Genomic DNA, 17,022 nt, shown 5'->3' on the forward strand with positions numbered 1-17,022 from the left:
GGTCGACATGGTAGTTGTTAACACGCATGTATTTTTTGACTTTGTGGGTTTTTTTTAAAGAAAATTACAACTTTTTTTATAATTTGCCATCCACATGGACTAAGATTGTGAATAGTCATCTGTGCGGAGCACGATTTAAGAGGAGTGAGGCAACTTTCCCTTTGCGTCGACTAATCCCCGTTCTTATGTCCTGTATTCCATGATATAATATTACCTCAAAAGTGGAACCTGGTCACAAAGTTTAGCAGTACCTTCTCCTCACATACCGCTTATAAGTTGCTCACACCTAAGTTATATAATATGGGTTATTTACTAAAATGTCAATCAACCAATCAGAAGCTCGGTTTCACTCTCTAGCTTACGCCAGATCCACTTCAGCTGAGATCTGATTGGTTAGTTCCTATTTGCACTTTAGGCCTGGGGTAAATATACAAAGACTGGAGTTCTATTACACATGGGTTGCTATTAGAAACCAACCAGATTATAAAGTAAGAAGCCAGAGCCCACGGGCGCCATTAGGGGGGTGCTGCGGGTACAGTTGTCCCGGGTCTGGCCTCTCTGAGAGAGATGCTGCCCGCTCAGTGCGCTGAACGAAGCACGTCCTGGAGCGCAGGCTTCTTCCTCAGGACTCCGGCAGCCAATTAAAATGCTGCACATGCTTTTGAGCCAATCAGAGCTTGCGTACCATTAATCAATCAGAGCAGCTGCCGGTATCTGATTGGCTCCTGAGTCGAAGAAGCCTGCACTTCGTGACTTGCTTCATTCAGCGCACTGAGGGCAGCGCAGGCAGCACAGCGGAATAGGGGATGGGGGAGCAGTAGCCGGGAGCGGAAAGTCAAGTGAGGTGGGGGGGTGGGGGGGGGTACAGGCCTAGACTGGAAATCAGTCCTGGGCCCCTATAGGCAGCCCTGCCAGAGCCATTTTAAGTACATTCGAGATCACAGTCGCAAGTTGTTACAGAAAGAAATAAAAAACTAAAAATTTGCTGCGCTGCGCCCAACGTTGACATCCTGAATAAGGCCCATTGTAAATAGACCACATTGTTGGGTTTTGGTGCCACGTATCAAAAGGCATCTTGTAACATTTAGGTGCGTCCTTTGTGAATAATGCAGACGCCATGACAGAAGTTGCATGTACTTTATTTCCTAAAGTTACGTTACCTTTAATTAGGTGTTTGTGTATATTGGAGAAGGTCGGTATAGGAACGTTTTATTATATATACTGCAGGAAGATATACTACTCTGGTTTTACAATGTACAAATATTTGTAGCTGAGGAATTTCCAGCGGCTGCACAGAAGTGTGCTGGCAATACTTGGTACATGTGAATGCTGGGTATTGTACTTGGGACGGATACAGGCTATTCCTAGTATTAGGCGCCCGGTGTAAACTGTAGGAGCGTAGCACAGTGGTTGGCGTGAATTTGTGTTTCACTTGGGCTGTGTTTCAGGAGGAAGTGCTGCGCTGGAGACCTTCGTAGGAGATGACGTGAACACTATTCTGATCCTGAACCTTCTCAGCGGAACCGAATACAACCTAAGGGTGCTGGCTTCATATTCAACCGGCTTCAGCGATGCCTTAACCGGAGTAGGCAAAACATGTAAGGAGAGCCCAATACTGGGGGTGTTATAGGGTTAGGGAGATTATTACCAGTTACTATCCTGTATCTGATATTACCACTAACTGTTCTATATCTGAGATTATTACCAGTTACTGTCCTATTACTGAGATTTTACCAATGACTGTCCCATAACTGAGATTATTACGAGTTACTATACTATAACTGAGAATATTACCAGTTACTGTCCCATAAGTGAGATTATTACCAGTTACTGTACTATAATTGAGATTATTACCAGTTACTGTACTATAACCGAGATTATTACCAGTTACTGTCCTATAACTGATATTATTACCGTTACTGTCCCATAACTGAGATTATTACCAGTTACTGTCCTATATCTGAGATTATGACCAGGTACTGTCCTATAACTGAGATTATTTCCACTAACTATCCTATAGCTGAGATTATTACCAGTTACTATCCTGTATCTGATATTACCACTAACTGTTCTATATCTGAGATTATTACCAGTTACTGTCCTATTACTGAGAATATTACCAGTTACTGTCCCATAAGTGAGATTATTACCAGTTACTGTACTATAATTGAGATTATTACCAGTTACTGTACTATAACCGAGATTATTACCAGTTACTGTCCTATAACTGATATTATTACCGTTACTGTCCCATAACTGAGATTATTACCAGTTACTGTCCTATATCTGAGATTATGACCAGGTACTGTCCTATAACTGAGATTATTTCCACTAACTATCCTATAGCTGAGATTATTACCAGTTACTATCCTGTATCTGATATTACCACTAACTGTTCTATATCTGAGATTATTACCAGTTACTGTCCTATTACTGAGATTATTACCAGCTACTGTCCTATATCTGAGGTTATTACTGTTACTGTCCCATAAATGAGATTATTACCAGTTACTTTCCTAGAACTGAGATTATTACCATTTACTGTACTATAACTGAGATTATTACCAATTGATGTCCTATAAATGAGATTACCAGTTACTGTCCTATATAACTGATATTATTACTGTCCTGTAACTGAGATTATTACCAGTTACTGTACTATAACTGAGATTATTACCAGTTACTGTCCTAGAACTGAGATTATTACCAGTTACTGTCCTACAACTGTACTGTACTGTACTATAACTGAGATTATTACCAATTACTATACTATAACTGATATTATTACCAGTTACTGTCCCATAAATGAAATTATTACCAGTTACTGTCCTAGAACTGAGATTATTACCAGTTACTGAACTATATCTGAGATTATTACCAGTTACTGTCCTAGAACTGAGATTATTACCAGTTACTGTACTGTATCTGAGATTATTACCAGTTACTGTACTATATCTGAGATTATTACCAGTTACTGTACTATATCTGAGATTATTACCAGTTACTGTACTATATCTGATATTATTACCAGTTACTGTAGTATAACTGAGATTATTACCAGTTACTGTAGTATAACTGAGATTATTGCCAATCACTGTATAATTTTCTGTAACCAGAACAAATTATTAATCTGCTTTTTTTTAACCCATACTTAATAGCGACACTTATTGCTCCTATCTGTGTATCTGCTTGCAGTGTATCTGGGGGTGACAAATCTGAATGCCTATCAGATTAGGATGACCAGCATTTGTTCTCAGTGGCAACAGCAGAGACATGCGACCAACTACAGAATCATCATAGAGTCCCTGCAAGGTGCGTATAACCACTACAGCATTATTGCTGCAGAGGGGATCTGTCCCATACCTGGGATGTTTGCTGATAGATGTGCTGGGGGCGCACAAGTTCAGGACCGGATGGCACAAGTGGTATTATATTATTATGGTTTAGAACAGTGGTGGCCAAACTTGTCCTCAAGATCTACCTACAGTTCATGTTTCTCAGGCAACCTGTGTATCTATAGTAGGAATGAATGCAGAGTGTGTGACAATGTGACAGTTAGTAGTAATGACTACAGCTGTGCACCAGCTAGGTGATCTGGGAATGTGACAGTTAGTGATGACTACAGCTGTGCACCAGCTAGGGGATCTGGGTAATGTGACAGTTAGTAATGACTACAGCTGTGCACCAGCTAGGTGGTCTGGAAAATGTGACAGTTAGTAGTAATGACTACAGCTGTGCACCAGCTAGGTGATCTGGGGAATGTGACAGTTAGTAATGACTACACCTGTGCACCAGCTAGGCGACCTGGGAAATGTGACAGTTAGTAATGACTACAGCTGTGCACCAGATAGGTGATATGGTAAATGTGACAGTTAGTAATGACTACAGCTGTGCACCGGCTAGGTGATCTAGGAAATGTGACAGTTAGTAATGACTACAGCTGTGCACCAGCTAGGTGGTAAATGTGACAGTTAGTAATAACTACACCTGTGCACCAGCTAGGTGATCTGAGGAATGTGACAGTTAGTAATGACTACAGCTGTTTAAAAAATATATATTTTAACTCTACACACATTTTGGACAGAACCATGCACAGATCTCGATGATCTGTGCATGGTTCTGTCAATCTCACCAGCCTGGACCTGGTCTATTTGTTTTTTGATTTTTGGTCACTTTAAGGACGCACCCTATTAAATTTGTGGTTTTGATGTTTTCTATGAGAGAACATCTGGATGCGACTTTTAATGTGCCATTTTTAGACAGGTAGAAACGTGCAATTATTTGAAAATGTGGGAATTCCCAGTTTTAGTACAAAAAAATCGCACATGTCTAAAAATCGCCCCCAATGTCCAAAAACAGCAATTCTGAAATAAGTTTTCCCAGGTTAGAATTTTCTGCCTTAAACGATGTGAGTTTCAGTTTTGACCTTAAATGATGTGAGTTAGTTTCCTGCCTTAAATGAAATGAGTACTTGTCCTTTATATGAATCAGTTTTATGTTTAGTTAAATTGGGGCTGACGGGGCTGGAACTTTTGTGTTTTCTTTGTTCTTTTCCTGAAGACGAATAATACATTTGGATTTTGAATCGGCAATCCTTCCAAGCTGTGAAAATGTTCCGTGATTCCCGGGATATATTTTTAATATCCCCCCAGCTTTGGCTTCTGTTCTGCAAGATGTGAAGTATTATATTAAATTCCTGTGTCTGCCACACAAGCCTCATAAATTACTATGTATAATATTCCAGTGCAGACTCTCTGTGTTAGGTGCCAAGAGACTGGGGATTCCATTTAGCACACGAGCGCTGCTTTCATGGTGAAATGTTACGGAACTCGAGAGATCCCAGCTTAAAGGGGACAGACCGTGCTATATTGAAAGGTGTCAAATAATGGGCGCTTTACCATGAACCACACAAATGTTGTAACTTTTGCATGCAACCCTAAATACTGTGCTTCCTGTCAATAATGCATCAGATTTTAGGGCAGGGTATTGGAGGTCCCAAAGCAGCCAGTTGTTTTGTTAATATCTTGAAAATATATATTGCATGTGATATCGCTTTCATATAAAAGGGGAATGTATCAGGCCTAAGAGTGTGTCCACTTCACTACTTTATCTCTCCAAGACTTGATACACCCCACCGAAACCATTGGAAACCAATTTTTTTTGTGAAGTACCGCCATCAATTGCCTAATATCCAGACTCCTCCAACAGTGACTTTAAGGAAGACTCACTGTATTGTGTCGTTGCAGATGGATCCAAGCAAGAAGCTCTCCTCCCTTCCGGGACCTCCCGCCACTGCTTCTACGAACTCATGCCCAATTCTAGGTACAGGATCACCGTCTATGCCCAGATGCAGGAAGCTGAAGGACCAGGCGTCAGCATTGTGGAAACGACATGTATGTAGAGGCAGCACGGGGGCAGGGAACTTTGCTGTCATGTATTATTGACTAGGGGGTGAAACTAGGCACCTGTGGTTTTAGAGTTTTATTCTATTGCATTTATAGTTTTGTTACGGCCTTTATCTACAGCGCCGGTTCCAACAGCAGCACCCACCCGCCCACCACCAGCAACCCCACCGCCAACCGTCCCTGTGGCTAAAGAAGGTAACACTAGAAGCTTACTAAGGAAGTTCATTTATTTATATATGCAAAGTCTATCTAATTTATTCATGTCGCACGCAACCGATAAGTGAATGTCCAGAATTATAATCAATGAATATTATTTATGAATGTAAGCAGATGAAACTGTAGTACGGATTATATAATATAACAATACAGATATTATGATTAATAACGATTATTACACCAGCATCCTTAAATAAGGCTAACCTCAGTGTTATATATATATATATATGTGTATGTGAATACAGTGCGGGAGGCGTGGCTATACAGTAGCATGAACGAACCTGATTGTCGGCCATTTTGGCCAGAACACATGTTGGTCTGCCGCATGGCATTCCGCCATTTTAGATTAACCAAGTCTTTGTGTCCGCCATTTTAGATTCCTCCACATGGCACACAAAGGAACCTTAACAATCTAAGTACTCAAACTGCTGCATGGCAATCAAACATGAACTGACTGTACTTTCATGATTTCTATCCACAACATTTACTCCAAATTACCTCTAACCTGCATCATGCGATACTCACAATCCTGAATATAACTTGCACATTCATCAAACACACCAAACCTGCAGCATACCCAATTTGAATATCATTAAGCTACAATGTACTTCTCTGAACAGAGCACCTAAATGGGAATATACACTTCAAGACCTAGCTATACCATAATCACATCACATGCCATTACACACACACCATCCGAGCATCATGCTAACAACACTTGTTACATACAGTATAAGTTGGTTTTATCCGCCAGTTTATCTAGATATTCTCACTGGATATTACACAAAGCATTCACACTCTTCAATAGAAACAGCTCAGGGCTAATCCATTCTGGGACGTAGACACACACACTTTAATACAAAGAATCCAGACAATAGTGGACTACTCTCACAGCACATGTTACCACAGGAATTCCAGGCCTCCTTTTAAATACATAGTAATAGCATCCACCATGTTCAAATCAGTTTAATCACTACAGCTTATCCTTTCAAATACCAATCTATATGTTTATCCATAATCTACCAAACGCTGCTATATGTAGCTATTGTGAAACACAATACAATCCATGATGATATCACATGGCTGAGCACATGGCACACAGCCGATAGGCCTACACTTTATGGCCTAACAATCTTTCATGATACAGGGTTGTAAATCTCAATCTAACCAGTAAAACATATCCTAAGCTAGAATACATCTTTCCTATATCTCACACGTAGCTCTCTGCATCATAATACTCCTAAACATCCAGTCCATTAATCATATCCTAGTCCTGGCGCACAATTCAATCAGTCCTACAAGTATACATTACTCAAAGCCATGTAGTAGAAGGTCACTCTTCCCGGAGAATCCAAATCCATCTTATCTGGTCAGCGCTCCTTTTGCAACTAACCTGTTTCTCTATATTTTACTTCCCAAGAAAACTATCTAGGGGGAGGGGTTGTACTATTGTCTTCCCAGAGACCATTCAGTCACCTTCTATCAATAGCCTGCAGACACGCCCCTTTGTTACTGTATTTCCTGAGTGGTTAGCTGGTGTTTGGGAATGTTAATGACTTCATCTCTAATGCTGGTTTTTCTGTGATTACTCTAATGTGAACTTATAATTTGTATAACATGTGAGTGCAACATGATATGAAATTCTAATAACTGTCATCTGACAGCTAATATGATTCCAGTCATTTGGAGACTAAACATGGCATATCGGCTGAAATGTGTAACTTGATATGCAGCATTTCCTGGCTTATGGGATAAAGATTATTTATCTCTGACTATATTAATGTTATGGGCATGGTTAAAATTATAATTATGGAAATTATATGCTGGGAAAAATTAGGCATTGACACTTACATTTTGGGTATTCTTTGAAATCTATAACTTTATATGGATAGCTATATACTTTTACCTTTTTATAAATGTGGATATGTTCTAATTTGTTATGATCAGTAAATGTAATCTAGACTGTATTTTAGTATGACGGGAGATGGAAATGTAATCTGGGTACATACTTGTACAGTGGATAGGGGTTTGGGGGGTTCTGCACACAAAAAGAAGGGAATTGGTGCCCTCTATTTAATGGACAATATACCACTGTATGTCAGTTCACAGCAGTGGGGGTGCTATCCCAAACATTAGCATACAAAGACACAAAAGAAGAGAAAGGGTTTGTATGGATGCACTCCTTAGTGGACAATCATAGAAAATTATTATGGGATTTAATTCCTTTTCTATTTCTAAAAAACGTGGAGGTTCCTTTTATCTTTATTGGGACCTGGATGGATACGGATACCACCACATGTAGCGAAATAAGAGGTTAAAAGGATTTTTTACATTAATCAACAAACAGTGTTTATAGAAGAGAAAAATGTGTAATTAAAGATTTTTAAAAGTGTAGGTAGATACGAATGTTGGTGCTAGTATTTCGACATGACTTGGGGTGTATTCCCCACTTAAGTCCTTACATGTATTGATAAATCTGTACCAATAAAGATTTTTTACCACACGTGTTTATTGATTTAATAAGGGCTTTCCCAGGTATGATGGTTCAAATGCTTTAGAATGTATTTGTGTGGTATTCCACACAAAAAAGAGGTCCCTGGACACAATTAATGGAAATTGGGGGTAGATTCCCCACACACCGTAGCGATATATGAACCCAAACTGTGTTCACAAAGAAACGTTCTTATTGGGGGGTAAATTCCCCACAAGTGTCCCCCAGCACGATATAGTTTGTATAAATTAGGGGTAAATTCCCCACTGGAGTTTTGCAAGACCGTCACAATTTAGTGTACTTTCCAGACAGTCAAGGTGTCAAATAAATGTTCACCTATATGTGTTGGTCGGTTCCTAAAATTCTGTGTTGGGGGATACTCGGCGTGTATGCCTACACACAGTTGGTCAGGTTTTTTAGGGGTAGATTCCCCATACGGGTCATAGCAACAGTGTTGATAATTATTAGGGGTGAAATTCCCTACAAGTCGTCACTTGGGGTGCCTGTGTCTATTTTCACACTCAAAGGCTATGCATTTGTTTAAGGGGTGAATTCCCCATATGCATCCCCTAGATATAATCTGTGAGAATTAAGGGGTGGATTCCCCACTATGATCTTCCAGATGGCGTCTATTTAGAGGTCCCGTATTGGTTTACCTATATCGGTACTGTATGTGTCCAGGGGTAGGTTCTCTGCATATATCCCACAATATGATTTTATAACAATTTCAAGGGTACACTCCCTGTGGGAGTCCCTAAATGAGATTGTATGTATACCAATACAAAGTATAATTAGGGGTATATTCCCCAAAGGGTATGAGCCTGTATGGTTTTTGGTTTAAATTTTCTGCAGAGGTTATGGTATAAATTTTTCATATAAAGTTAGGATTTTCTGCTGAGATAGCCCAATAAAATATTTTAAACAAAACAAATTGATTTTTTTACAATAGGGGGTACTTTCCCTTTTAAATCCGTGGTAATGGATCTTAAGTAAACATATGTGGCCTCGTGAGCTCTATGTACAAGAGTTACAAAAACAACTATCTGATGCCAAATGTTACTCCAAATTAATATTTAGTCCTAGTGCAGAATACTCCAGACAATACCTCAAATTAATCAAGGCAGCACATGATAACAAAGTCATCTCAGGCAGTGATTTCAAATTTTTGCAAGTGGATCAACCCAAAACACCAACATTATACCTCCTCCCGAAAATCCCCAAAAACTCTAAGACCCCACCAGGCAGGCCCATCATGTCAGGGAAGGGCAGTCTGACTGAGAAGCTCAGTATCTACGTGGATCAGTTTTTAAGGAAATACGTCATAGCCCTACCATCTCACCTCCGCGACACTATGGACGTTCTAAATAAGCTTGAGAACCTCTCAGTAAATAACAACACGTGGTTGGTGACCCTTGACGTTGAAAGTTTGTACACGAGTATTAACCACGAGAGAGGAATTGAGGCAGTAAAGTACTTCCTCGGGATGGATGCAAACTGTGAATTCAATAATTTCCTTACTGATGCCATCAGATTTATTCTGACGAAAAATTACTTCACTTGCCAGGGATCCCACTATCTCCAGGTACGGGGCACAGCTATGGGTACGGCCTGTGCCCCGACATATGCTAACCTGTACCTGGGATGGTGGGAGAAAGAGGTATTTTTCAGAGATGTCAATACAAGGTATACGGACAAAATCCCACTATACCTACGATATATTGACGACATCCTGATGCTGTGGGATGGAGATAAGAATGAATTAGAGGAATTGATTGAATTACTAAATAAGAACGACCTAAACCTCAAATTGTCACACGAGGCAAGCCAACATCAAATCCACTTCCTGGACCTAACCATTAGCATTGATGAAGGGGGTAACATCTGCACAGATCTCTACAGAAAAGAGACAGCCACCAATAGCATCCTCCATGCTACAAGTGCACACCTTCCCAGCACAATCAGAGCTATACCCAAGGGTGAAATGATTAGGGTTAAGAGTAACTGCTCCAATACAGATACACATGACAAAAGAGAGCAGGAACTGTCTGAGAGGTTAAGGGAGAGAGGATATAGTCAGACTCTCATCAAGAAGTCGCGCAATGCAGTGAGACAAATACCGAGGGAGACGCTATTATCCCCCAAAATCCGTGTTGCCAATGAAGAAGAACCCATACGATTTATAGGGACCTTCAATAGGAATTGCAAAAACATTGGCCAGTACTGCATACTGATGAAGATCTGAAGAGCATCTTACCAGCAAGAGTACAGACTAGCTGGCGAAGAGCCAGAAGCATCAAAGATCACTTGGTTCACAGCCATTTAACAGAGCCCACCCCACCCCCCAGGAAACAAGGATCCGAAAAATGTGGACGCTGCAAAGCCTGTGCCCACATGATACCAACCAAAACCTTTGTGGATAAATTTAACAAAACCTGGAAGATCCAAAATCTAATCACGTGCACCACAATTGGAGTAGTATATCAACTACAATGCCCATGCAGTAAAATCTATGTGGGCAAAACAAAGAGGCCACTCAAAGTGCGAGTCCTTGAGCACATTGGATCTATACGGAATGCTAAAAAAGACTCAGATAATTTAAAAAAATTGAATCCAGTAGCCAGGCACTTCATGCGAGTACACAACAGTGACTCGAAAGGATTGAAAGTCTTTGGTATGAGACATGTTCAACTGGGAATTAGAGGGGGAGATATGGACAAGGAGCTGTTAAAAATTGAAACCAAAATGATATACCTGATGGACTGCCTGCAACCCAAAGGCCTCAATGAGTATAACAGTTACCTTCCCTTCCTCGGAGAATGATATGACACAATCTTACGTCTCAAAATTATCCGTGAAGGTGATTACCCATATCTCTCCCTTTTCCCCATTCTTCTTTTCTTCTTTCTCCCCCCAAAATCTTATTATACCCATTTCTGGCAAAAGAAAAGTATATCCTTTCTGAAGATTATCCTCAATACTATCTGTAAGTGAGCATACATACCCATCCAGACAACGTATTGAGGACTCATCCAGTTAAAGATATCAAGGACACACTTACCTTGAAGATGGTGTTATCCACAGTCTCTCCTACCAGACCAAATGGTATAACATACCCACCTGCAACTCATATTCTTACCTGTCTCCTTAAAAGGAATAACCTGATGATAATAAGATATCAATATCACCAAACAGGATATGTTTACTTATATATCCAGACTAGGTGCAATATACTCACCTTTAAATAATATCACTACCTATCCCTGTAAAATAAATGAATCTGTTGATATTGGAATGCCAAATATCACCTAACAAATGTATACTTACCCATGCATCAAGATCATATGACTCAAACTTAGCATGTATTATATAAATTCCATCTAATCATAGTTCTGATAAAGTTCAGGACCCTATATATACACCCACCCAGGCAATACATCAGAGATACGAGGATAGACGTACCTTCAAAACTATACCTTAGTTTATCTCTTACAAAGTGTCAGCCTAGTGGTACATAAACGCTACCAATGCCCAAAACGTTACCCTGGTGGTACCTAAACAGTACCAAATTCTGGAATATCAATTAAGATGACACTTAGCCATTTTTTATGGCACATGACTTGACTCTACACATGCAGAATGCATTGAACCCACGACTCCCCAATCCATACTGTTGCAAGACCAGTACCTGTGCATTCCCACTCGGGATGGCATTAGAACCATCAAAAATATCTATTAAATCTCGAAACCCTCACACCTACCCAAGTTGCCTAGCAACACACCACATATCCACATACGATCCCCAAGATGAGGGGACCACAACAATCACAGTGTCATCCCAACATCTGCTTTCACGGAGACTCCCATATAAAAAGGAGCATCAGCTTATCATATACACTACCACTAAAACAGCCAGGCATACTGACCTGACTATATAGTAACACTTGTATTGTTTTTGGATTTTTCTTTATTATATATAATAAATTTTTTCTTCTTTTTGCAGCATCAGTACCACTTTGCACTTATTTGTGTTTAAAGAATTTTCTATTTAGCTCACCCCTTTTTTTGCACTAATTTTATTTATCTGATATGCATCAAATAGAGGATTTCTGCCATATCCATGTCAGAATCCCCTTATATAAGTCCCCAATGCATCTCAAATTATCCCTCACCATGATGAACTAATATTTTTATGCACTAATGATTCACTAAAGATGGAAGGAGGGAATCTCACACCATAGCAACGGTACAGAAACCATATATAACCAACACAGGTTCTAGGACGTATCCTGGATAAAAGCATATCACATACAGAGGAAGGGGTTCCTAACAGCAGCATGTGTATAGAAAACCTAATACATACAACACGCATACTAATGAACAAGTCATGGACACCAGACAAAATAGGGGCATATCCAGAATGAGTTACAAAACTCACATGATAAGTGACTAGAAGAATTTAAGTATAAACAGCCGAAAAACAGACCTTTGACACGCCGAATATTGTACTATACAGGGTACAGGGCGACAACAAACCCACAAGATACTTCCGGGATCGGAAGATTCAGCAGGTGATTGGCCGCTGAACGGCATGTGATAGGTCACGTGGTGCGACGCAGGCACCACGCGAATAACGTAATCACGCTAAGAAAAGCATTACACATGAGAGGGCGGAAGTGATCACGCCAGACGATTGGCGGAGACGCCCCATGTGACGGAAACTAGCACCGTCATTGGCTGAGGTATCCCAATAAGTATTCAAGCTTGGGATCAATCCAGTGGTCAGCTTGAAGAAGCTAACATAGCGAAACACGTGTTCTGTCCGTGTAGCGCTAGATAGAATGTTTGGTGTTTGGGTTCATATATCGCTACGGTGTGTGGGGAATCTACCCCCAATTTCCATTAATTGTGTCCAGGGACCTCTTTTTTGTGTGGAATACCACACAAATACATTCTAAAGCATTTGAACCATCATACCTGGGAAAGCCCTTATTAAATCAATAAACACGTGTGGTAAAAATTCTTTATTGGTACAGATTTATCAATACATGTAAGGACTTAAGTGGGGAATACACCCCAAGTCATGTCGAAATACTAGCACCAACATTCGTATCTACCTACACTTTTAAAAATCTTTAATCACACATTTTTCTCTTCTATAAACACTGTTTGTTGATTAATGTAAAAAATCCTTTTAACCTCTTATTTCGCTACATGTGGTGGTATCCGTATCCATCCAGGTCCCAATAAAGATAAAAGGAACCTCCACGTTTTTTAGAAATAGAAAAGGAATTAAATCCCATAATAATTTTCTATGATTGTCCACTAAGGAGTGCATCCATACAAACCCTTTCTCTTCTTTTGTGTCTTTACATACTTGTACAACAGGCATGGTCAATCTGTGGCCTTCCAGCTGTTATGAAACTACACATCCCAGCATGCCTTGCCATCGTTTTAGCAAAACTGTGGCAAGGCATGATGGGACTTGTAGTTTCACAACAGCTGGACGGCCATAGTTTGGACATGCCTGCTGTACAATCTTCCTCCGTTATCCCTATATCTGATGAATGGCCGAAGATTGTATAGGTGTATAAATGGAGTGGAGAAGTCACATATGATCCCTCTTGAATCGCCCGGCAGCTTTCCAGGTGGTAGGATCAAACACGATAAATCATATGTATCGTATGTGATCCCAGCAAGGGATACAATAAATGTATAGTGCAGGGCTTATCATCGGCTCCGATCCGATGTGCACTGGTCCACGCATCAGATTAGAATCAGAGCTGGAACTCATGCGATTTGACACTTTTCATCCCATTTATCGGACCGATTGGTCGGAATCAGATGAAAAGTTCCCAAATCGCAGTAGTGTATGGGGGCCTTAAGCCTGCAATGGTTGGAAAAAGCTGCCACCAGGGGGGACTGTCAGCACCCCTGTACTGATCCTAGACAGAAAGGTGTCCCAGGGCTGTAGGAGTACAAGTATAAATTGTCATGAATAAAGTTCACATTTCCCTTGAAGCAATGTAGAGGCAGAGTAGTGTGGTCAGAGCGGTGGACACCGGAGGACTCACCATCAGGGGTTCAAAAGGAGAAGGGGGGCCCTGCCTATTTTGTTAATCCTGGGCCCCAGAATTTTTAAATGCCGTCTTGTAATCAGGACATGGATGACGCATCTAATGGCCTGTACAGCCGACCCCCCCCCTATCCCCATACAGTTAACACTGATTAACTTGCTTGTAAATGGTCTGATGACAACAGCCTTAAAAACATTTTTTTAGGATAAACACAAAAACTTTGCACGGCTCAGTTCTGTTCCTCCTCCCCGTAAGTGCCCGTTCACCCCGTTGCTCTCGGAATCATGTGATCAGACCTTACACCTGGCCCTTTTTGCATTAGTAAAGTAAGTTAGTAAATAAGTTTTTCATTATTTTCTAGTGTGCAAATCGGCTAAGGCAGACATGGTGTTTCTTGTGGACGGGTCCTGGAGTATTGGAGATGACAACTTTCACAAAGTCACCCGTTTCCTATACAGCACGGCGGGGGCCCTGGATGAGATCGGTCCTGACGGCACACAAGTAAGATCACTTATGTCCAGCCCACAGCAGGTAGCTCAGCGGTAGTGGGGGAGGATCATGGCATAATATGGAAATGGAATTTGTTGAAAGTGGAGTGTACTACTGCGCAGACTATATGATGCCGCTCCTCAAGGGCAGCTTCATTCCCTGTACCAAGATGGCCGCCATGGTTACTACTGAACATATGTGGAGCCATCTTGTGCCACAGTGCCTCTCTGCTCCAGTGAGACCTATATAACTGCAATATAACTGATGTTCCAGCATCCAGCATCGTTACCTACATAAAGCCACCAGCTGTTGAACTGTATGACCCCCCCCTACCAGTGCGCCACTATCTGGAGATGATGGTAGTGGCCCCCATAGAAGCCTATAGGGCCTGCTGTTTCTGACCCAATGCTCACAAATATACTTCAATGCTTAAACTGTATGAACAATTATTTTGTTTTTAGGTTGCAGTTGCCCAATTCAGTGATGACGCAAGGTCGGAATTTAAGCTAAACTCGTACAAGAGCAAGGAGACGTTGTTGGCTGCAATACGTAGTATATCTTACAAAGGAGGAAACACCAAAACAGGTTTGTTTTCTGTGTTCTTACCCTTCCTGTGCCGTTTCTCCACATGCTTCTATGCAGTGCTTTCAGCACTCTGAATGGTGGATTGCTCCAGCTATCCACCAATCATCTCCAGCCACCACCAACCATCAAGCTGACAGCTATTTGCTGTCTGCCTGGAGGCAGGTAGAGAATACTGCACTCTGATTGGTCGGTAGCTCCAGCCGTCCACCAACCCGCTAAGCTGGAAGCCATTCGGTGTCTTGTAGCAGCCCGGCAGGCAGGCAGAGGATGCTGCTGGCCACTCTGATCTAGCGGCCTCCCAATAAACGCCGGTGGCATCGAGGTCTGATCTGGGTCTTTTTTCATATCTGTTTCTATCAGGCTTGTTTGCATTGAGATACTGAAATGTTAGGTCAGCACAATGCAACTGGGAACCTAATAAAATATATCCTGTTTATTTTGCTTGCGAACACTTAGCTCTGTGTATCTTGGCCGACATTGCGCTGTTGCAGAGTTATTGTGTAACTAGGTGATTCATCGCGCCCTACGGGCGCTCTTCACACCGTCGTAAGGGGCTGCGCCCCCTTAATTTGTGAACGTTTGTATATGAGAAATATGGTTAGAATTGTATGAAAGATGCCCTGTATTGCAACTTAGGTGTCCGCGAATCGCGGGAGGGGGGGTCGCGGAGGGTGCCGCGAATTGCAGGAGGGGGGGGTCGCGGGGGGTGCCGCGAATTGCAGGAGGGGGGGTTGTGGGGGGGTGGATGCTGCGAATCGCGGGAGGGGAGGGATTGCAGAGAATCGCGGGAGGGGGGTCGCGGGGTGGGTTGCCGCAAATCGCGGGAGGGGGGTTACGGGGGCGGGGGTTGCGGCGAATCATGGTAGGGGGGGTCGCGGGGGGTGTGCCGTGAATCACGGGAGGGGGGGTCACGGGGTGGGGTGCCGAGAATCGCCGGGGTGTGTGTGTGTGCCGTGAATTGCGGGAGTGGGGGTTGCGGGGGGGGGGGGGTGGGGGGGGGGGTGTGACGCGAATCGCCACAAGAAAAAATCAACACAGAAAGGTCAACACATGTAAATGTTGACATAAGTGTGGCACTTTATTGGTGTCCATGTCGACACATGAGAATGAATATGAAAACATTCAAAAAATGAAAAAAAAAAACTTCAAAAACTCATGTCAACCTTTTTCATTGTCGACCATAGTCATGTCAGTGTTTTCCATGTGCAATTTAATTCTGGAGCTGCCGCGAAACGCGGGGGGGGGTGCCGCGAATTGCGGGAGGGGGGGTCGCGGGGGGTGGGTGCCGCGAATCGCGGGAGGGGGGGTTACGGGGCGGGGGTTGCGGCGAATCATGGGAGGGGGGGTCGCGGGGGTGTGCCGTGAATCACGGGAGGGGGGGTCACGGGGTGGGGTGCCGAGAATCGCGGGGGAGGTGTGTGTGTGTGTGCCGTGAATCGCGGGAGTGGGGGTTGTGGGGTGGGGGTGGGGGGGTGACGCAAATCGCCACAAGCAAAAATCAACACAGAAAGGTCAACACATGTAAATGTTGACATAAGTGTGGCACTTCATTGGTGTCCATGTCGACACATGAGAATGAATATGAAAATATTCAAAAAATGAAAAAAAACCTTCAAAAACTCATGTCAACCTTTTTCATTGTCGACCATAGCCATGTCAGTGTTTTCCATGTGCAATTTAATTCTGGAGCTGCCGCGAATCACGGGGGGTGCCGCGAATTGCGGGAGGGGGGGGGTCGCGGGGTTGGGTGCCGCGAATCGCG

General features: G+C 42.3%; 1 protein-coding gene across 1 annotated transcript in view; it reads left to right on the plus strand.

Moving 5' to 3' along the window:
• Nucleotides 1-17,022, plus strand: part of COL14A1 (collagen type XIV alpha 1 chain) — a 150,845-nt gene that overhangs the window by 62,980 nt on the left and 70,843 nt on the right. The window contains exons 22-27 of the mRNA XM_083186746.1: nt 1,449-1,598; nt 3,196-3,312; nt 5,247-5,393; nt 5,526-5,600; nt 14,548-14,687; nt 15,137-15,260. Coding sequence (XP_083042872.1) covers nt 1,449-1,598; nt 3,196-3,312; nt 5,247-5,393; nt 5,526-5,600; nt 14,548-14,687; nt 15,137-15,260 — 753 coding nt within the window. The remainder of the gene's footprint in view (nt 1-1,448; nt 1,599-3,195; nt 3,313-5,246; nt 5,394-5,525; nt 5,601-14,547; nt 14,688-15,136; nt 15,261-17,022) is intronic.

Source organism: Crinia signifera, chromosome 5 (assembly GCF_055691185.1).
Source record: "Crinia signifera chromosome 5, ASM5569118v1, whole genome shotgun sequence".
NCBI lineage: Eukaryota > Metazoa > Chordata > Amphibia > Anura > Myobatrachidae > Crinia > Crinia signifera.